Source organism: Anoplolepis gracilipes, chromosome 3 (assembly GCF_047496725.1).
Source record: "Anoplolepis gracilipes chromosome 3, ASM4749672v1, whole genome shotgun sequence".
Taxonomy (NCBI): Eukaryota; Metazoa; Arthropoda; class Insecta; order Hymenoptera; family Formicidae; genus Anoplolepis; species Anoplolepis gracilipes.
In genome coordinates, this window is record NC_132972.1 from 8,986,010 (window position 1) to 9,009,677 (window position 23,668).

The window sequence follows — 23,668 nt, forward strand, 5'->3', positions numbered from 1 at the left end:
CCCTTTATTATAAAATAAAAAGCAGGTAGTTGACATCTTATAACAAAAATAAACAAAAATAAAAATGTATATAACGAAGGATTAATTGATATTTATTTATGAGAAATAGTCTTTATTCGCAATGTAATTTAATGACTTAAACTGAGTGCATTCGTTAGCGGTCTTATCAAACGCGATAGATTTGACTTTCCTGTTTTGTCTGTTTAAACAGCATAAAATTTGCAGATTATCTTGATGTATTGCTTGAGGAAAATCCCATAAACAACAATGTGTAATCTCTCCTCACTGAATATATGTTTTCTTATATATTATCTTATATATTCTTACATATATATATTATTATTATGTATATATTATTATTATTAAAAGCGTACTATTCTCTTTATCACCGATGAAAGCAAACGTTTGACTTGAGTACTTTCAATTCGCCTGTTCAATCGTACTTTCTTTCGCACGTATTTAAACTACCATTTACACAAAAAGAAACAAACTATAATTTAAGTAGATAATCTAATATATTCTACATATCAAGATCTAAATTAATTTTCGTTTATCCGAGTAAATATATGAGTTATTTTTGCGAATAAAAAGATAATTTCGTTTTTTAATAATTATATTACAAAATTTTAGTTTTAAGTAAACATGCTTTTGAAGTTTTCAGAAAAAATCACAACTTTCAAAGAAAAGTCATCTTTTCTATAGGTTTCCGAAACAAATTCTGTAAATAAATTTATGTGAGATCGAATGCAGTTGCAGATAATATGGAACGCTCGCAGTTGTTACACAGTGATATAGTGTAATCGTGAAAAAATATAACAGTGATTCTTTATACATCGTCGAGATATACATATATCGTCGTAGACAGTAGAAACGTTCACCACGTGACTTTGCAAGCAGGGTCATGGCTGTCAAAGAGTGGTTCAGAAGGCTGCAACCTGTACAGCTGTACCTGGTGCTGTTCTTTACCACAGCTTTTTTCTTAGTCGAGATTATCGCCAGTCACGTAACACATTCGCTGACTCTACTCCTCAACGCATATCACATGCTCTGCAACATTGTGGCACTTGTCGGCTGTATCGCTTCGATCAAGGTAAATGAGAAAACCCGCAAACTTCATTTGTAAGTCTTGTTTATGAAATGACAACAACGTAATTAAGCTTTCTACTTCGTGTCTATCGCGATTTCAAATAATTCTCCTTCACGTAATCATTAGTTTCATAAATATACAAAAAGTGAAAAATAATATAAAAGATAACTTCCTATCGTAAATCACATAAATAATATTTAATAGGCAAGAACAGATATATCATAGATTTTTCCTTTTTTGATTATTTTCGAAGAAAAATGTGAGAAAATGTAGAGCTAAAAGAATTTGCATTAATATGTGCTTTAATAAGTGAGACAATTTGTATTAATGTTTCATTCAATTTAGTGAAATATACATATATTTTACTAAATTAAAATATATGTATATTTCACTAAATTGAATGAAACATTAATACAAATTGTCTCACTTATTAAAGCACATATTAATGCAAATTCTTTTAGCTCTACATTTTCTCACATTTTTCTTCATATATATATATATATGATTGTTCTTGTTAAAAATTGATAAAAATTGTTTACAGTATAGTTATCGAGAAAGATACAGTAATAGCAGCTGCAGTTCAGTGGGGAATTCGTCTATTTGCATTAATGGAGAGGAACAGGGTTCTGTCACATCTTTATCAACGAAAACAAAGGTACATTCAAAGATGTCAAAACTGTTAAAGACTGTAATCTTTTCAATTTTCTCAATTTTAATAAAAGATTTTTATATAAAACTAAATTATTATTCTGCATGGAAAAAATCTTGTACTTTCTGTAAATAAATTTGTGTACTATTAAAATTTTCATGACGTAATATAAAATACTTTCTTGCAATACAAAAGCTAATTACTATCGTATATTTTGAAATTATATGATAAAAGACTAATTACAATAATTCCAAATATATTTTATTCATTGCAAAATAAAGAAATTCGAAATAAATTTAAAAAATTCTTTAAATAAGATTAAATAAGAAGCATAAAAAAGAGATTTTTAGTAAAAATTATATAAGAAATTTATAAATAAGAAAAATCTTTTATTTACAGCTTGCTGCAAAAACACATTGATAAATACTTGTTAATAATTCGGATGTGAAAAACTTGCTTTACAGGAATCAGTGTCAGATAGAAGAATGAAAAACACGTTCGGATGGGCAAGAATCGACATCGTCACGATGCTCGTCTGCTGCGTTTTTTTGGCATCTTTTTGCTTCTCCTTATTAATGGAAGCGTTGCAGACATTGGTACACATTGATCACCTGGATGAAATGCATCATCCGTTTCCCGTGCTGTGCATAGGTACTTCCGGGATACTTCTAAACGTTTTATGTTATATTTTAATTGGGGGATTCACGTTCAATCAGGGAATCTTCCTGCATGTTACTGAAAAAGGAGACGTAATATTATGCAGGTAGGTTTTGATAGTGATTCGAATTATAAACAGTTGAAATTAAAAAAATGCACGATATGTAATTCGCATTTACAATTTAAATTATTCTTTAAATATTTTATAATATTTTATGATTTTGTATTAATTAACATGAGATAAAGTTATATACATGTCCATATATTATTTATTTTTAAAATATAGTTAACATGTACATATTATATATATTATATTAAATATTATATTAAATATTTTTTTAATAAGTCTTTTTATAAATAAAAACAATTCAAAACATAAAATTTTCAAAGTATTTCATTATACATATTTATTTAATGGCAGAATATTTGTCAATATTTGAATACAAGCCGATTTCATGTATACTAATTAATAAAAAAAAAATACTAATTAATGAAATCTATATTATTGAAGTAATTGATATTTTAGGAATGTGAATTTACAAGAACCAAAGGACGGCGAGCAACAGTTGTCGGCGCAGACTAGGCGAAGTCCATTAGCAATTCCAAAAAGCCAAGGCTTTAGAGAAACGTGTAGGGATGTTCTCGGATGTGTTTTCGTCATACTAGTGTCAGTTTTAGTTTATTTTAACGATTCTGATGTGGCCAAATACATCGATCCTGTCTTTGCTATTATTTCGTCAATTTCACTGTTCGTTCTTTGCTATCCATATAGTAAGTATATTTTTTTATAAGGTAATAAAAAAATAAGATAATGTAAAATATATACTTATTTATATAAAAAAAAACTTACAATAAGCAATTAATTAGTCTTTTTCGTTCTGCGACTAATATACTAATCCTTGGAAATAATCAGCTTTTTATTTTCTCATTATTTCTTTTTATAGTGAAAGAATCAGGCTTGATTCTACTTCAAACAATTCCGAATCATATAAACATCGACTCTCTTAAAAGAGAGTTATTAGAAGCTTTTCCGGGGATCGTGAATGTTCATGATTTACATGTATGGCAATTAGCAGGAGAAAAAATCATTTCTACAGCACACATCATATTTTTAGATCCAACAGTAAGGCAAACAAATTCACAAGTTAAACTAATTTATAAAATTACGTTTAATAAAAATTGCTTAATAATTTTTAGAAAAAAAAATTAATTTTCTTTAACATTTTTTAATTGAAAAAAAATATTTCCCCATTTTTTTCGATCAGGTTTATGCTAATATCACGGATCAAGTCACCGCCTTTTTTGTCGAAATGGGCATTACCCAGGTTACTATACAGCCAGAATTTTATAAGGTACATAGGATATATTTCTTTAATACTTGATCTTTCTATCTTTAAAAACACTTTATCGAATAATGATATATGACACCAGATGAAGCCGAATATGGAGAAAACTGATTGTCTGATTCGTTGTCATGGAGAATACTGCAGTTCCTCCCAATGTTGCTCGCGGGAAAACTTCTTGGAGGATGTGTCGGAGAAGAACATGCACGCGATCAGTAGAAAGTATGACAAAAAGGAGATAATACCAGCTACTGCAATTAGTTTGGAGAAATTTACTAATTATACGGAAGAACCCCTAGTGCGGACTGCCAAAAGCGATCCGAGAGCAGAAAGTTCGAGTTCAGAAAAATCTGCACACGATTCGACAAATGAAAACACATCTGGTTTGAATAGCGAGCAAGTATAAAATATTGTAAATATTGACATTCAGTTAGGGTGCGATAACTATAATCGCACCTAATCGAATATCTATACAACAACCGGACATCTACAAATCTACAGTCCAAACATGGACTGCAGCCTCGTATCTTAATCTTATAATGGCACTATATCAACTTTGGCGAGAGAGTGATATCACAAATACCTAGACCAACTTTGACTTCTTATAATTTTCACATAAAAATAACACATATCAATATCAAGTCGAAATTTATTAATTTTTACTGCAAATAGTACAATAATCAAATATTCCTATCATTTTGACGTCACCAAGAAATCAGAGACATTCATTTTTTTTTTATAGAAGCCGTATTTTTTAGTATTATAATATTATTATCTTATTTTTTAGAAAACAATACTATTAGAATTTTTAAATTATTTAAAAAAACTTGAAAAAATTTCTAAGTTGCATCCTATTTTTTGCCGCACAAAGTTTTATTCTTATATAATATTTAAAAAATGTATTAGCAAAAAATTATATCTGGTATCTAAAAATACCAAGAATCTTGATATATATATACGTATACATTTTTAACGAGAAGACTGCAAACTAGTATTAAGTATTTCAAAGTGTACATATAACGTCAAGATAGATAATTAACGTTTTATAGTTTCAGAAAGGCAGTATGTGCTAATTATTAGATAAACAAATCCTAATTTCTTTAAACATATAGTTTATAAAAAGTTAATTGTGACAAATTTGAATTTGTGTTAAACATATGTATCTAGTTTATAACAAGTTTATTGTTTCTCCAGTGTAATGAGATGTTCCTTGTTTTATATACACCGTAGTATATATACGTTGTTGTATTTATATATTATCTATAATATATATATATATATATATATGTATATTATCGCCCATAAGTATAGTATATATACAGTATGTATATAATATACAGAATAATTTATTTTTATTTTTATTTTAATATCAAATGACAATTAAGAAGTTTTAGAAAAAATGTTTCAGAACAAAAGTTGGACACGCCAAGGTCAAACAATATCTCTAGTTTTTTTCTTTCTTTAAATCAAATAATTTTTGTCTGAAATATCTTTTTTTCGAAAACCTTTTATTTTTCAGATAATTGATTGTTAAAATTAAAATAAATCACTCTGTATATTTGCTTAGTTATATACTTCTTGTATTTCTTAAAGATACAGTAAGTACAATAATTTAAAATAAATCATCTTTTTATTTTAACACAAAGAGGGACTAATAAATAATTATAATGAGAATTTATTCTAAAATTTTTTAATAAAAAAGTTGTAAAACATTTATAAATAAGCATGTATTTATGAGCAATATAATGTACCTAATACAAATTAAAATAATTAGAATTATAGTTTAATAACAAGTATTAATAATAATTCAATATGTTCCTCTCTTGCACAAATGTAAAAAATTCTTACTTTTTAATAAATATAATCTTTTTCGTTATTTCGGCTATTATTATTATTATTATTAGATAAAAAATGTCATATTAAATCAAAATTATAATTTTAATTATAATATAATATATAATAAAAATATCTTAAGATAAACTACAGTTTTTTTATCTTATAATGATTATTTTTCTCTTACAATAATTTCAAAAAACTGTCTTATATCATATATTAATTAAGTGAAGTAAAAATCTTATATATATGTAATTAATTTAAAAAATATAATAATCCATAAAAATATATATAATTCATAAAAAAGAGATAATTTCATCATAATTCCTATATATATATATATATATATACATCTTGTATATATAAGATTAATGCATATCTCAACAAAATAAAAACAAAATATAGAGATAATGTATGTCTCTGACAGCAGTTCCTACGCGATAAGTGTGGGCGTAATGATCAGAAACCTGATAGCAACGGGGTCCATAACACCCTATCTTATGTTTGAGGTCGCTGTTCTGACAGATAATAATTTTAACTCATTACCCATAAATTGACACATGTTTAATATAATATATAAAAGATTCAAATCTTTTTATTTTAAATTGAAAAAATTTGTTATATTTTAAATTTTATGCACTCAAAAAAATGATCTTGCAACTTGGAAAATTTTCTAGGTGTAAAAAATTAATTGAAACAAATGAATTATTAACAAATACCGTGACGCTGCATATATTTTGCACTTGATCAATTTAAATGATAGAGACAGAATTTACATCTGTACCATTAGTGTAATTTAGACGGAAAATTTTTCTGTGATGCCTATCTTTAAGACCTATTGTCAAGGACAATTATATTTGTGATTAATATTTGGTAATGGGATCTAAATTTTCTAGAGATATTGCTAGAATATTGTTGCTATAAATTCTATACGTGACAAACGATATTCTAACCAGATACAAAAAGTAGCGATCAATTTTAATTGAGATATTTAGAAATCTATCTACATTAGCAAAATATTTTTTTGAGTGTACAGTAATTTATAATAGATTTTTGTATCTACAAAAATATTTATTTAATTAATGGTTGTAAAGAAATTTTGCTCTATCTCTTCGTAACTCATAATAATTTAATTGTTATTTTATTTTAATACGTTAAATAAAAAATATTATTATTACTCTCTCATACATTTTTTATTTAATTGGTGTGTATTTGTAAGTATATGTGTATATGTAATATTTATTATATCAATTAACACAATTATATTATTGTTACACATCTTATTTCTGATATAGTTTTCTGATTTTTGATAATTTGATTTCTTTTTGATAATTATTAAATTATACATACTTAATTCTTTATTATTATGTATTAAAATTTGAAATTATTAAAAGACAGTCATTATTCTTACATTCTAGAATCGGTACTCGTACATATATATTCCTAATTTCTAATTGTAAAATATCAATTTTCCTTTAAAAATTTTAGTTTTTTCAAGGAAAGGTTGCTGAATGATTTTTGTACAAATGCGTTTTATTTATCAGCAATGGTCCTATCTGTGATAATATTCGACTGCATAAAAAAATGTGTACAGAGTCTGTCTACAGACATGTGATACATCAGCGGAAACTGTGGTTTAAAACTATCACTTTATTATATATCTAAAGAGATTAGTATAAACTCTGATATTATGAGAAATAGAGAAATACCTCGAAAATTTGTGTGCAATGAGGAAATTACTATTAAATAAATCTTATCATATTATCATATAAAATAGAAATATTATTACATCTAACTTATACTTATTAGTATTATATTAGCTTGAAATATAAATAATATTTTATTTACTCTGATATTATAATTATTTTGTACATTAAATTTCAAATAAAATAAAATTGTATTAAAAATCAATATTATCTCAATTTGGATTTTTTATTCAAGTAAAGATTGTGTACTAAAAAGTACCAAGATAATTAATTGATAGACTAACGCCATCAGTATATAACGTTTATAAGCTGCAACAGACAGTTACCAATGATCTACCGATGATCAAGTATGGTCTTTATAATAATTTAAAAAGTTTTACAAATATTATTAATATATCTCATATAAAATTATGTATAAGTTTGTTTCTTGCTATATATTTTAAAGAAAAGAAAAAATATGAAAAAACTATTGCCAAGAAATGAAGACGCGTTAATTGTGCTAACTTTTTCTGCTAATCAATTCAATAACCGCTGTTCTTCACAATTAGTCTATGCTAATTTAAAGTCATACTCTCGCAGCATAAAGTGTGCAAAATTTTATGAACCCAAAGATTCAGTGTAAATCTATTCTAATAAATAAAATTGCAGTCTTAATTATATATATAATTATATATATATATATATATATAAATGTATATAATATACTAACATACATACCTATATGTATATGATATATGATAGTCCTAAACTACAAAGTATATACGACTTCATCATTATAAGCGAAATATTTCCTATTTATACACATATTTTTTTAGCAAAACTCTGTATTCTTTGTAAATCTATAAGAAACACTCTGGTTTAAAATAATTTTTGGCTGTAATCTTTAGTCGGTATTTTTTTCGTGCACTTATGAAACTAACTTTTTGAAAGCAGTATCAGAAATATTATACTATAAATAGATATAGTTGATTACAATAGTTTCCCACGAATTTAGTGAGTATACATATACAACTTGATATTTTAAGCACAAGATACTTGTTTCTTCCTACTGAACGGCAATTTTCGATGAGATAAGGAAAGAGCATTCGCATATTTGTGATATAAAAAGTTTATATTACATATCTTGAATATTCTAAAAAATCAAAAACTATATTATTTTATCTTTATTTCCTTTCATATTAATATTTTTTAATTCCATACTTTAAGCTTTGAACATTAAAGCTTTACAAAATGATAATAATTCAATCAGAAATAATAATTCAAATAAATGCACACTTAAAAAAAAATATATATTAATTTTATATAATATATTTAATATACTTGATGTTATCAATCTTTTAATTATTTCGATGAATATGAGATACAGAATATCTTAAAATCTTCTGCTCAATCGTCAATTTTTTTTGAATTAATCAAATTTTTAAACAAAAATACTAAAATGTCAATGCTTTCAAATTATAAACAATTGTCAAAAAGAATTTTTTCATAAACTTTTTCTTTTGAAAACTTGAAAAAATAGATAACAAAACTACATTTTTCAGTTAATTGTAGGTAGAGTTTTACTTTTTTAAGTTTTTTTTGTAGTTCAGTTATAGAAACATATGATGTGCGAGAAATTGGAAAAGTCCAATAAAAGTTAATTTTCACTCATAATTTTCCCCCAAAAAATCGATTCCTAGTTAAAAAATTCATTTAAAATAACATTTTATATCTAATCATATTTTTAAGACATACAGTACAAATTTTTATTTTTAAATTTATTAAAAAATAATTTTAATATCGTTTTATAAAGATGATTTACTGCCACGTAATTATATAAAATTCCGATACGATGCGAACGAATCTTCCCAGAGCAAATATCAGATCTATCAGATCAGTTCTAAGATTGTGTAACTTACGATAAAACTTGTCTATTACCGGCCGGTTTCATTGTGCGAGGAAGAATTTGTTCGACGTAGGTATGTAACTCTTGGCATCAGAAGAAGGCGGATGGTGTCATGAGATGACGTCGTCTCCGATAAGTTGTACTCGAACAGAAAACTGGCCGGGTGGGGCCTGTTCGTTTAGTCGCTCTTGCAGCTTGTCAGTGTGAAAGTGATCGTCGACGCAGTAGAGAGCGGTAAGGCCTTCGAAGAGCCAACTCCGAGGCCTGTCCTCGCGCGCGTTTATTTTTTCGACAAGGTTAATTAAGCAACATCGGTGTGTAAAAATGTGAACCCAGCATGTAAAGCATGAGAGAAACGAAAATGTTTTTACATTATTTACGATACCGCGTTCTGGTACTCGTCGTTTTCACGCTCTGTCAAGGTAATTAACGCAATCTGGCGTACCTGTACGACGTATCTGTCACATGTGTGTGTGTTTTCATACGTGTTTGTGAGAAGTATAAAGTGGTTACATGGTCGACATTGAGTCACATTTATTGGTGTCATGATCAGATTTTACTTAAAGAATATATGATGTGTGGAAGCTTTTTTATTGCTACTCAACAAATATCAAACAAAATATCAGTAACGTCTCAACATTTCTTTAAATCATTTGAAAGAAGAGAAACATGTGCACACTCTTCAAACCTCGATTAATATTTAGTCCGCGTTTCTTCGTATATTTAAGAAAATGTTAAATGAAATAAATTATACATATTTCTTATTTTGATAGAACTTGCAAAAAATCTAATATAAAATTCTATAACTTCTTTTAACTATTATCATTTCATAAAAGAAATAAATATTAAAGTACTTAATTTAAAATTTTGTAGCGGCTTTCTTTAAACCATGTTTAATTTGTACAACAAATATTTAAATATTATAATTTAATTTATATTGATTTGTTTTTATATAATAAACATCGTGTTAAAAACTTATTGTTTTCCAATTCTTTTCGTCTAATAGTTTTGTTAACGATAAATTAAATTTAGCTATAGGTGAGAATCACCGTTCTTTGAGTATGATTCATTCCAGCATTCGTATAGTATAATATAAAAATAATATTAAAGTATTTAATTTAAAATTTCGTGGCTGCTTTCTTGAAATCATAAACTGTAAATTGTATTTGCCTGAAATTTTTTTTTATGAATGTTATTACATTGAAACATAGCAAAAACATTCAACAGCACTGTTTCTGTAAATAATGTTGTAAAACCATCTAGTCGTTTTTATCATGTAAAACAGATCGATATTGTGAAGAATAGATGAAACGAATGCTGAAATGAATCATGCTCGAAGAATTATGCAGATGAATCTCACCTGTTGCTAAACTCATTTATCGAAATTTAACGAAACTATTAGATGAAAAGAATTTGGAAAATGATAAGCTTTTAATGTGATATTTATTATATAGAAACAAATCAATATAAATCAAATTATAACAAATTTTTGTTATACGAGTCTTAATTAATTACTTAAATAAAGTGCGCGATAGCGCTTATCTGTTACAATCAATTGTAACTGTTATCAAATTATTCGCAAATTGGGATAACCATAGTTAACTAAAATATCAAACAAACATATGTGAGATACACATCTGTTTTATTATTAGTACATAAGTACTTCTGAGTCAATTATTTCTCAGCGGTATATTAATCATAAAATTTCATTGAACTTGGTCTCATACATTGGTGTCTTAATAAATGGCAATAATTTTATAGATTTAATATAACCAATCAAGGTCACAAGAGTCATTTAATATAATTGACTGATCAAGGTCAAAACGTAGCGTTTAAAAATGCTCTGCAAAGTAATGTATGGCAAAAAGAAAATTATTTCTGAAATGTTTACATCGTACAAAAGAAGCGTCCATGATATCGACTACATAGAACGAGTCATGCTCGATTGCATTAGTCATTTCAGTCGCAATAAATATTTTGTTCGATGACAACATATGCAGAATTCAATAAAAAAATACATATTATTGATAACACTGTATCATATTGCGATCTTTTCATCTATTTCATCAATTTCATCAATTCTTTCTTTGGAAATATAAAAATTGTGAGAATTGTGAAAATTTAATATTTTTTTCTAATTCGGAATATTCTTTGGAATATAATTTTTTTAAACATTTTAAATAAGTTTAAATGCTTTCCAGAAAAAGTAGTTTACTTTTTGACTATATTTTGTGAAAGTTGACATTCCTATAATAAATGTTACATTAAATAAAAATTTTAATTAAGATTGTCACATTTATATTTTTTCTTAAATACAAAATTTTTCTAAAATACGTCTAAATTATTTATTCTATTGTAATTTAGTTTGGTTAAAGTATTGCACTATATACACAATATCTAATCTTCTCTTTATTTCTTTTTTTTGATAGATGTGCAAAGGATTTTTTTTAATTAATTAAATTTTATTTAACAAATATATGTAAAATAATATGAAATAATGCAGGAAAAATATAAAAAAATCTACATTTTTCAAATATTAAGTGTTTTGAGACTTTGAATTAATTCTTTATAAACGAATTTTTTGAAATAAAATGAAAAATAAGATATTTTGTAATTTCTTTATTGACACTTTCTTAAAGGTTAAATTATTAAATCTTTTTAATATTCAATGTAAAAAAATTCATGATTTGATCTATAGTTTATTAGTTTTTGCTAAGGAAAAAATTTCCAGCTTCTAAAAATTAAATTCTCTGAAGCTCAATTCTCTATTAATTTTTATTTCATTTTATTTTATTTTATTTTCTATCATTTATGACCTATATCTTCGCAACACCTTCTTTAAATACAATATTATGTTTTGATTGTTACGATTATTTTGTTTACTCTGTTTACTTTGTTATGGTCTTTCAAATAAAGCTAGCGGCACACGGTACAATTTTTCGTACTAGATTGCATACGAGACATTTTACTAGCAGTCATACTAGCTATATAAATTTGAAATATTGTGTGCTGCTGTACGTGTTAGCAAGCTAGTTTTTGGTAATAGGTTTGGTGTTATTTTCAATACATGGTTTCTTGCTAGCTATATACAATCTATCAAAAACACGAAAAATAGAAATAATAACAAAAGATAAATATAAAAAGTATTAAGATAAGTAAAGACTTCACCAAAGACAGGGGCTATTAAAATAAACCCTGTATACATATATTATACTTCTTAGGTAAAAATCAACTCATTTTATCCATCATCCTTTAATTTCTTTCATAAAAAGTATATTATATTGTATTAAAATTAATATTAAAAAATATTAATAGCTTATTAATACAAAGTAATATTCTGAGTTATACAATAGTGCTATATATTTTAATTCAACGTAATGTGATACGTTTTAACTATATCATATTTACATACATGATAATGCAAAGATTACGTACAAATGCATCTGTAAACTTCCTGTTCATCTGTATGTAATCTTTTCTACTATAAATTATGACATAGTTAGAAGCAACTCATTTATTTGTAAATCTCAGTTGCTCATGGTCTTGTATTTCACATGCTAACTGATAATATGAGCACGTTATCGGGAAAGGAAAAAAGGACTTCCTTCCTAGTCATGGGTCGCATTTGCGCAGAAACGGCACGTGCGTTCTTTTGTACAGAAGAGTAACGAAGAGGGCCAGATAACCAATCATCCGCAGGACATTGCGGCTAACGCGACATTTCTCTCGAAACTCTTAATCATATTCTCACTTTACGCGCAAACTCGTAATAAGTAGCAAAAAAAAAATACCGATAAACAATTAAAAAATTTGATATGAGAAAAATAAAAGATATATCGTTGTGTTATATAATTGTAACAGAAATTATTTTTATAATAAATTTTAATAGTTTAAATCGTATTTGAACTACACAAACAAATTTGTGTTTTTCAGTGTCGGAAAGTAGCAAACCAATTATTTCACCAAGCCAAGAAGAAATTGTATTAAACGAAGGGGAACCTTTAGAGATTACATGCACGGGTTCAGCACCACTTAAATTTGTTTTTCCTGACGCCTTAAAAGAAGCAGTGTGTATTAATAAGTTTATTAGGATAATTTTTGATATTTTTTCTATTTATATTAGCTTGATTTTATATTTTCTTTCTATTAAATTTCAGATATTAAAATGTGTTTCATTTCTCTATATGTATAAAAACTAATGACATAATTCTATAAAAAATTAAACAATTCTAATTTTAATAATTAAATTAATTATTTTTTTATAATACTTATTTCTTATCAGTTAGTTATAAAAAGCACGTCTAATAAAAGTTGCTATATAAAAATGTTTATCTATATGTTTTTATATTATATATTTATTTTTATGTTATCTATAGAAACTACAATATTTTTATGTTTTATTTTTATGTTTAAACGCATGTTATTTATATATTAAACTTTAAATTATTATTATGACAGAGTAACGCTTCAACACCGATTATAAGCACAGATAAGGAAAATGGTGTTTACAAATATATTTTTCAACGACCAAAAACTATTTCTGGCGATACAGGCTGGTACGGTTGTGCCGATTATAATGTTGAAATTGATCCACATTTCTTTAATGATTCCGAGGTGAACTGGCTATACGTTTACGTAAAATGTAAGTAAATTATAGATCCTACTTTTGCAGATCAATAAAAAATATTGTTTTGTCCGTAGTATGTTTATAAAAAGTGACATCAAATTGCTATAAAACAATTGCTCCTTAATTTTTCTTCAGTTGATTTCCAAATTAATTTTGTGATAAAATCAAAGATAATTATTAATTTGAAAATCGAGTAAAGAAAAATTAGGGGAGCAATTGGCGTCACTATTTTACATAAAATAATTGTATTAATTTGTTTGTACAGCTAGGACAAATTTATTCGTTGAAGAAGATACTTTTGCTCATTTAAATGCAGTTGTTGGTGACAGTGTCGTAATACCATGCAGACCTACATGGCCAGATCTGAAACCTATCTTGTCTAACAACAATGTGAGTATTGATAATAGACTAGCAAAAGATAATTTATATAATCTAAAAAGAAATAGTTTACGGGAAAATCTATTAGATTTATATAATATGCAGCGATGTGTTTACGGGAAAAATTGTATAAGATCATTAACTTATCGTTATTTACAAATTTAACTGGGATCACAAAATACATTTTTTTTAAATAAAAAATTTATACTATAGAAATAAATCAGTAAATTGTGTTTTATGGAGAATATTAAAAATATGCTTAGCATTTTACTTTTTCAAAAAAAGTTCGTTATAATACAATAAAAGTAGCAGTATTAATTTTATCATAAGATCATAATAATAATAAATATATCATTAGATACTTTTCTAATATTTGAACGCGCTTAATATAGGAAGACGAATTGGAGAAGGCATTATTTGATCCTAAAATTGGTTTCACGATTAGAAACCTGAAGGTTAAAGACAGCGACTGGTATAAGTGTTTTCTAGAAAAAGACGATGAGCAGCAGGAGGTCAATTATGTCTTGTCTGTGCACTGTAAGTACGGTCAACTCGAGATGTTAATTTCACTACATACATACATAAGACGTTCAAAGCAACGTATCAGCCATAATTACTTGGTGAAACATTAATAAGAATAATTAAATTGTTTACATAGTAAGACAAAGTCTGCCCGAACCGAAAATTCACGATGACACTTTGCGTCATGTCACACGCGGACAAGACCTCTATGTGAATTGTACCGTTGAAATTGATGCTTCAGTTCGATACGTATTCAATTGGAGTACACCAGAGGTAAATAGCTACTATTTTATATAATGAAATAGTTTTATAAAATAGTTATATAGAATTAGTTTTATATAATGAAAACAAAATTACATTTTATTTGAAAACGCGCTTTAATTAATTAGAGATGTGTGAAAAAAAGATCGATATATTTTTGTTAGTGAGTCTCTTACAAACAAATTTCTTGATTTTTTAAAAATATTTTATTGTAAATAAATATTATTTATTTTTCTAACATATTTAGAAATCTCAAAAATAGAAAAAAATAGTTTTTAATTATATATTAATTTTTGATATTAATGAGATTGATATTCCTTAAGTTAAGAATTAAACACCCACATTTTCATGTACGTGCAATTAAAACTTTCTGTTCCATAGATTGTTTTATTACAATACTTATCGTTCGTATATGTATATTTTTTGTAATTACAGAGCAACAGCAGAGTAAGCATTCAACAGTTTAGAAAACCGCTCGATGGTAATTATCTCTCAGTTACGTGTCAGTTGACGGTATTTAACGTAACGGACGAGGATGCCGGAGAGTACGAATGCGTCATTAGATCGATTCATGACATAAGGAAGACAACGAAAAACATCACGATATACGGTTAGTTTATTATTAATTTAGATCTGAATTAAATAGATATTTAATGCCTGATAACTTTTATGAGAAAATGACATGTCTGTATGGAATTTAACGTACGCATGCAACGTAAATCTCTTTCAATTGATCGATTACATGTGCTTATTGTGAGAACAAGCCTACACATTAAAGAGAAGTCGTATTAGTACAAATACTATTTTTTCCTATAAATTTTAATATCTTTAATTTCAGATCCTCAAATAAAATACATTAATCTTACGTCTCAACATGCTAAAAGATATTATCAAGGAAAAAAAGGTGGACAGGTGCAATGGGTCGTTTATGTTGATGGATATCCTAGGCCCCATTTGCAATGGTATAATTTCTCTCTCTCTCTCTCTCTCTCTGTCTCTCTCTTATACAGAATTTTAATTAAAAGTTATATTTTAATATTTATATAAATTATAAGCAAATATTTATATCAAAAGTGCATTTAATTATAATTGTCTGTTTTTATTTATTATTATTTTTATATATTCATTATTCAATTAATAAATAATAAATTAATAAACTAATAATAATTAATAAACCATATTTTCAAAATTTTAAAAAAATTTAAACGCATATACACGTGTTGTGTGTGTGTGTGTGTGTGTGTGTGTGTGTGTGTGTGTATATTTATTTATTTATTTGTTTATTTTTATTACAGGTTTAAACCAAATGGTCAGGAAGTTACAGAGAATCTAAAGTATTCCGTGAATACGAGTACAACAGCTACAATTTTACAGATAAGAAATTTAGAATTAACGGATACAGGAGATTATATTCTTGAAGCTAAAAATGATCAAATGATAATAAAGCTCAATTTTACACTCGATATCATAGGTATTAAGATCCCTCTCTAGGAATTTATAAAAAAAGACTACAGTATATATTATTTAATTATTATTGATTTCAGCTAAGCCGGTTGCCATATTGACAGAGATTGAATCTTATTACTCACCTAATGAAACCGCGGAATTCCGTTGCGAAGTACTATCTCATCCTACGCCGAATATAACATGGAATTTTTTAAGATGTCCTAATTATCCGTCACTTGAAGATTCATCAATTGTGCCACTGACGGTAAGTGCAATCTTATTAAAACCTGATTTTAGATAAATATTTATCTGTATCTATACTGCAACGAGAAATTTCTGTGGATTTTACAGGATGTAATGCAAAGCAGTTACAGCTCCAGTTACGGATTCGAATCGAGAGCAAAATTGCCTATCGAAGTATCGGGAAAAATAACATGTAAGGCTTGCAATTTCCTCGACTGTGATGTCGTGACGGAGAACATATTTGTTTCAGGTAAAAAAATAATTTTTTCAACCTAACAATAAGTGTTAACTTATATATAATAAGTGTAACTTGTATATAATCATATTCTACAGAGAATTATATACCATATAAATATATGTATATGTGCATAATCAATTATAATATTTAATTTGGATACAAAAGAGAAAGCGCCGACCTATTCTATAAAATTGATTTACATTATTATGGAAAATATATTTAGTTTCCTACATCTTGTCATTGTAAATATGCAAAATATTGAATTATTTTTATTTAATGTTCCCCTTATAAAATCTGTCATTGTGCAATAATTATCTTATCAAATGCAAATAAATTAAAAAAATATAATTTATAAAAAAAGTTTTGATCAGAATTAGAATACTTTCAAATGTATCGATATATTATATATCTAATAATATATTATAATATAATATATATTTTAATATAATATTATCAATAATATATATATATATATATAGAGAGAGAGAGAGAGAGAGAGAGCTGTATTAATTTAATTTGATTAAATAATATTAATATTTTCTATTTCTAAATTTCGCAGATGGAGTAGGTGCTTTTGGTATTATCGGACCAAAAGAATTAGTAACAAAAGGAGATAATATTGAACTGATATGTGCCGCTTCTGTTTATAATTACACAGATGAACTAACATGGACAAAATTCGAAAACCAGACTGAAACGCCGATTTTAGAAACAGGTAATTAAAACAATCAAAGAATTAAATAAATTGCAAGAAAAATTGAAATATTGGTCGTAATATTCTAAATCATAAGTTTTTTTTATGAGAAATTTTTTATAAATTAATATTTTTGTGTAATTGAGAAAAAATATATATAAAATAAAAATTTTTTATGCATATGAATATAATAATATAATAATATTATATATTATATATATATATATATGTATATATTTTTATTATAATAAATTTAAATATTTATATATTTATATATTTTTCATTAAATATAATTACACACACATTTTTTAAATATAAATTCTATTTCATATTTATATTATTATTCTCATTGTCAGAAGTTTTTTAATTTATTTTTTAATGTCATTTTTTATCTTTATTTTTTTAACATCGTTTTGTGTCTGTACATGTGATACTGTGCATTAAAAGAAATAAAAAAGCTAAGCAGAAAAATAATTCAACATAAATATTGATTATAATCTTTATCTTTTTTAGAAAGATTGCAGATTAAACGATATAAAACTCCCTTCACATATCGATCAACTTTAGTGATTCATGATGTCCAAAAATCAGATGCTGTAGATTATAGTTGCACTGGTAAATGCACAAATGGACTGAATCACGAGGGCTTAGAAAACGTAGCTCTTTCTGATTATACATCTTACAATTTAATTGTCCACGGTAATTACATTGATTTTTCTGTATATTTAATTTGTAATAAATTTAAAAAAATATAATCATAAAAATATTTTGTCTTAAAATATATCAAGAATATTAAAATAAATTTAAAAAAAATGTTTTATACATAAAATTATTGCCTATAAAATTTGATTAATTCGATAATTTGTTTTTGTAAATAATAATTTCTAAAGAACAATATATTATAACTTACCTTTTTTTAATATTTGATGTTGTATAGATCCAGTACCGCCGTTTTTTACCAAAACTAACATGAACGAGACTGCAGTGAAAAATATCGACGCGATCGCCGATGGTCACAAGACAGTGATTTTACGATGTTTTGCAGAAGGAATGCCTAAACCGATAATTGCTTGGTTCAAGGTATATGTCATCTATTTATAATCTTTGTACGATAAAACTAAACGCAATGTGTCGTATTTCAAACAAAGAATTGAACAAAGAATTGCAAGAAAAATTGAAATATTGGGCGTAATATACTAAATCATAAATTTTTTTTTAAGGAAAAATAAATTTTGCAAATTAATATTTTTGTGTAAGAGAAAAATAATATTTTATTTTTCGCCAATTTGCAGGATAATGTACTGCTACTGGAAAATGATCAATATTTGTTCAAATTTAATTATCAAGAACTTGATATTAAATATTTTAAGCAACATGATAGCGGAAAGTATTCATGTCGCGCTGTCAATCGATTAGGCATCAGTGAAACTTATCAGCAGATAATCGTCAAAAATGCAAAATGTAAGAAAGAAATATGTAAAAAATTATACATGTAATGTTAATGAGCACATAAATTAAAAATAAAAAAAAATTTTGCAGGGCAGAAACTTGACGTAATATTAGCTGCTTCAATAGCTATTTTAGGTGTTATCTTAGTGATTTTAGCGATCTTTTTCACAATTAAGGTTCGTCGTGAAAAGGTAAATTGTATTCTATTTCTTCACATAATTCGTATAAAAAGTATATATAAAATATAATATAATTTAATATTATATTGCGACACACAAAATCTTATGAAAAATGTAGTATTAATCTAACAAAATGAAAATTATATCCTTACATAGAGAATGAGAAAAGAATTGATGGAAGCAGGTCTCATGCACTTTGAAGAAGGTGCTTTAGAATGTCTAAATCCCGATTTGACGGTTGACGATCAAGCGGAATTACTTCCTTATGATAAAAAGTGGGAATTTCCAAGAGAACGATTGAAGCTCGGTAAGCGTGACTGCTTTATATATTCTAATTTTTAATCTAATTAATATGCAATTTAATGCCACAAAAACATTCTAATTATTTTTCAGGTAAACAATTGGGCAGTGGTGCTTTTGGAGTTGTAATGAAAGCAGAAGCGCAAGGAATATGCGAAACTGAAACTGTCACTACTGTCGCCGTGAAAATGGTGCGTCGAACTACCGAGCCAACCTATGTTCGTGCACTTGCCAGTGAATTGAAAATAATGGTGCACCTTGGCAAGCATCTAAACGTCGTCAATCTTCTTGGTGCATGCACTAAAAATATTTCGAAACGTACGTATTGCTGAAATAATTCGCGTTAACGAAAAATTATATTAACATAATGATTAAAAATGTTATTTAATTCGCATTACCTTTAAACATATCTGTTCTTAACGTTAAGCAAAGATAAAACATTAAATAGTTATTCAAAAAGCACTAAGAATTAAAATATTTATTTTACAACAGGCGAATTGTTGGTGATCGTCGAATATTGCCGTTTCGGAAATTTACATAATTATCTGTTGAGGCACAGAAATAATTTTATTAATCAAATCGATCCCAACACTGAAAAACTCGATCTTACTATTGGTATGGATATATTGACAAGAACTGCCAGTGTCAGTAGTAATAATAGGTTTGTCTATGAATCATATTTTATAAACATTCTATTATCAACTGTCAACGTATTTGTCTTTTATTTTATTAACAAATACAATATAACACATTCAAAAAATAATTGAAATGTATTCTAAACTATATTCGTCAACCATTACTTAAACCGGTTTCGTAAAATGTAATGCAAATTAATTGAAAGCAAATATTTTTTCTGCTTTACACAATGTCTTAAAGAATACTAATTGAATTAAAAATTGGAAAATTAATTATATTAATTATATTTCTTTATTAAATGTTTTAAATTTATATACTAATGCTACTGAAAATTTCGTGTAATGAGCTTATTCTACGTAAAAACTAAAAAGCTTTAATCGCACATCTTTTTTATGAATGTACTGGGTGTTAAGTAAAGCATATACACAAGCACATACATACGCACTGATGCATGCAAAGGGCTGCGGTTTAACAAAGTTCTCCCTTTTTTCTTTTGTCCGTATAATAGGATAAAATATGCGGCATTATCCTTCTCTCGCAGTCTTAGTGCAAATTCAGGCACCGAAACGGTGGTGCAATATTGTCCGGGAACGAATTCAGACACCCAAGAGATCAACTTCTCGCCAGATGGTTGCGTTCTCAGCAATAATTCATCTCAACCAGGATGGAGAACAAATTATCGCGGTGATTACAAAGACCAAAATCTCAACCCGATTTGCACTCAAGATCTTTTATCGTATGCCTTTCAAGTTGCGCGTGGAATGGAATATCTCAGTCAAAGAAGGGTAAATTATGTTGATATAATCAGGTAGTTGTAAAGTTAATGAGATAAATCATCAAAAATTTAAGTTTTAATAATTTTTTAATATTTTTAATTTTAATTAATTCTTTAACTAGCATAATAAATAAATAAATATATATATATATATATATATATATATATATATATATCTAATTAAAATTATATATTATTAGAATTACGTATTCATAAAAATGTAACTAAAATTTTTATGTAATTTGCAACGTTAACTCTCTAAAAAATTTGTTTAAGAATTATGTTCAAATATTTATATTTATAGATTTTTAAGACTTTTACATTAATAATCTATATTCTTAGGTATTGCACGGTGACCTTGCCGCCAGAAATATTTTGTTATGCGAAAATAATATAGTGAAGATTTGCGATTTTGGCCTCGCAAAGACTATGTACAAAGATGATAATTACAAAAAGAAAGGCGATGGTCCATTGCCTATAAAATGGATGGCCATCGAATCAATTAGAGATCGAATTTTTTCGACGCAATCCGATATATGGTCGTTTGGCATAGTTCTTTGGGAATTCTTTACTTTGGCTGAGACGCCGTATCCCGGTATGGAAGCCGAGAAATTGTATCAAAAATTGATCGAAGGATACAGAATGGAGCAACCAGACTATGCCATTCGCGAAATATATGAAATAATGTCGCAATGCTGGAAAGCTAAACCAACATTACGTCCAAGTTTCACAGAACTTGCAGAAAGCATTGGTAATTTATTGGAGGAAAGCGTGAGATCGGTGAGTTATTTTTCATTTAATAACTATATTATTGGCGCCATTTGATATAAGAATTACATTATATACGTAAGTTAATTTTCTTTTCAAAAGAACAATATTAATAACATCAATAGAGTTATTAATATTAAGAATAACCTCTATTATATTTGAATTAAAGATATTAATAATTCAATTATATCAGGGTTGAAATCATTCTGTTTAAAAAAATAAGTACTATCAAAGCACTATGTTGTATATTTGAAATTTCTATGAATAATTGTTATGTATCACACAAGATACAGCGTGTGAAAAAAGTGTTATCTATTTCTGCTCCAGCACTACATCAGTCTCAACACCCCGTATATGGATATGAACACAATGATCCTGGAGAATGGCAAGAACGACTACCTGACGATGATGTCCGCGCCGGATCACGCGGCTCTATCGTCACCGGGACATGATTATGCGAACTCACCATTCTCGGAGGGCACGTTGAATTCAACATACTTATGTATGAGTCCCGGCTGTCAGACAAACGAGTCTGGAATATTTAGTCCTAGACCAGATGAGAATCATTCGCACTTTGAGTTTCCATCGCCCGTGTCGGACTCGGAGGATGCGGTCGAATTGTCGCCCATGTTGAAGCAAGAAGAGGACCCTTATCTGAAGCCGATTAACGTACAGGAGCGAAGGGCAGAATTCGCGCGAAAGAGAAAAGCGTTGAGAAACCAGATGGTTGAAAAAATGACTGATCGCGATTCCGGTTACTGTAACGCGCCGCGAAATCTTCATCTGATCGACCTTAGTGATGTGGATAAAAACGACGCGCCTGAGCAAGCAGATGTGACCTTGAAGGACTATGCGCCGTCCATCATCAGTACTCAGGATAATTACGTGAACATGCCGAAACAGAAGAGCGACCTAAGATTGGGTATGCCAGATGGTTTCAGCAATCCTAGCTACGTGATGATAAATACCCACGAGATGGATCAGAGAGCTTAGTCCGATTATAATGACTTTAATCGTGTATTTTTGTGAATACTGAACCGTTTAAAGCCAAGACTCAATGTGACTTACAATTAGTGATTTATTTGTAATTTCGTATTGGACAGACTTTTTCTACTGTTATAGTTCGTATGTATGAATCGTATGTCGTGATATCATCGCAGAACAATATCAAAATACATCTAATTTAGTATTTCGCAAAACGTCTCTTAATCAAAGTGCCATGGTGATTAACAAGAATGTGTCAGCAAGAATGCGTTAGTAAGTAGAAAAAAAAAATTATTTTTTCTGAATATATATTTCAGAGAGCATAAAGCATTTATTGTCAGTGCTTATTATATGCAATTTTTTTTTTAATTTTCTTTTTTATTGATTTTTAATTTACATGAAACAGATTTTTAATTTGCAAAATGGTTTACATATTTTTTTGTAAAAATAAAATTTTATAAGGAAATTATTATATTAATTATATTTTATGGATAAATGTATTTCTTTAAGAATGAACATTTTCGAATATTATGATGTTTTCTACTTACATAGAAAATATATAATAATTCAAAACATGTATCAAACTATAAATGATTAATATATTCTCAGCAAATTGTGTGTCTATATATATGATTATTGCATATGATTTACTTACTAATGCAAAATGTATCAAAAATTGTATGTAAAATAATCAGATTGTTGTGCGCCTCTATTTGTTGTCAGACTTTGAAATCTAAATCTAATTAGTTAATATTTTAGATTATTAGATAAAATTGTAAAATATTAATTTCTTTCTCGTCTCACACATACATAAAGAAAGTACAACGATGTAGAATACAAACAAAATATAGCATATAGTAAGAAAATACGTTATACTTGTAAATTTCTATTTCATTACTGATTGTGAGATGTTTTATTCTTATCACAATTTATTCAAAATATCAATATGTTAATTTTTTATTTCTCTATTTTTATTATTTCTTATTTAAAAGAAAATATTCACGTGCG

At 27.0% G+C, this 23,668-nt stretch overlaps 3 protein-coding genes across 4 annotated transcripts in view; 2 read left to right on the forward strand and 1 right to left on the reverse strand.

The window, feature by feature from the left end:
• Nucleotides 1–23,668, reverse strand: part of LOC140664121 (TNF receptor-associated factor 6-like) — a 41,080-nt gene that overhangs the window by 13,078 nt on the left and 4,334 nt on the right. The window lies entirely within an intron of this gene.
• Nucleotides 655–5,395, forward strand: Znt77c (Zinc transporter 77C). The gene is made up of 7 exons (XM_072888901.1): nucleotides 655–1,090; nucleotides 1,629–1,742; nucleotides 2,201–2,499; nucleotides 2,920–3,164; nucleotides 3,338–3,516; nucleotides 3,659–3,745; nucleotides 3,825–5,395. The coding sequence occupies exons 1-7, from the start codon at nucleotides 902–904 to the stop codon at nucleotides 4,140–4,142; spliced, it is 1,431 nt and encodes a 476-aa protein (XP_072745002.1). The 5' UTR covers nucleotides 655–901; the 3' UTR covers nucleotides 4,143–5,395.
• Pvr (PDGF- and VEGF-receptor related) lies at nucleotides 9,358–23,077 on the forward strand. 2 transcript variants are annotated; one of them, XM_072888894.1, is made up of 22 exons: nucleotides 9,358–9,582; nucleotides 13,094–13,227; nucleotides 13,619–13,802; nucleotides 14,053–14,177; nucleotides 14,558–14,702; nucleotides 14,824–14,960; nucleotides 15,384–15,558; nucleotides 15,787–15,910; nucleotides 16,244–16,419; nucleotides 16,493–16,659; nucleotides 16,746–16,887; nucleotides 17,435–17,590; nucleotides 18,083–18,268; nucleotides 18,507–18,649; nucleotides 18,862–19,030; nucleotides 19,109–19,209; nucleotides 19,354–19,504; nucleotides 19,591–19,815; nucleotides 19,990–20,158; nucleotides 20,675–20,918; nucleotides 21,251–21,688; nucleotides 22,004–23,077. In XM_072888894.1, the coding sequence occupies exons 1-22, from the start codon at nucleotides 9,507–9,509 to the stop codon at nucleotides 22,667–22,669; spliced, it is 4,233 nt and encodes a 1,410-aa protein (XP_072744995.1). In that variant the 5' UTR covers nucleotides 9,358–9,506; the 3' UTR covers nucleotides 22,670–23,077. The 2 variants fall into 2 exon arrangements, with proteins under 2 accessions (XP_072744995.1, XP_072744994.1); XM_072888893.1 differs by having other exon boundaries at nucleotides 20,642–20,918; nucleotides 22,004–23,076.

Excerpts from the sequence above, each read along its gene's own strand:
- Pvr (XM_072888893.1), top strand. The coding sequence starts at position 9,507 with ATGAGAGAAACGAAAATGTTTTTACATTATTTACGATACCGCGTTCTG. Across the intron at positions 14,178-14,557 it reads CTATCTTGTCTAACAACAAT|GAAGACGAATTGGAGAAGGC; the intron begins GTGAGTATTGAT and ends CGCTTAATATAG. Across the intron at positions 18,650-18,861 it reads CGATAATTGCTTGGTTCAAG|GATAATGTACTGCTACTGGA; the intron begins GTATATGTCATC and ends GCCAATTTGCAG.
- Znt77c (XM_072888901.1), top strand. The coding sequence starts at position 902 with ATGGCTGTCAAAGAGTGGTTCAGAAGGCTGCAACCTGTACAGCTGTAC. Across the intron at positions 2,500-2,919 it reads GGAGACGTAATATTATGCAG|GAATGTGAATTTACAAGAAC; the intron begins GTAGGTTTTGAT and ends TTGATATTTTAG. Across the intron at positions 3,165-3,337 it reads CGTTCTTTGCTATCCATATA|TGAAAGAATCAGGCTTGATT; the intron begins GTAAGTATATTT and ends TTCTTTTTATAG.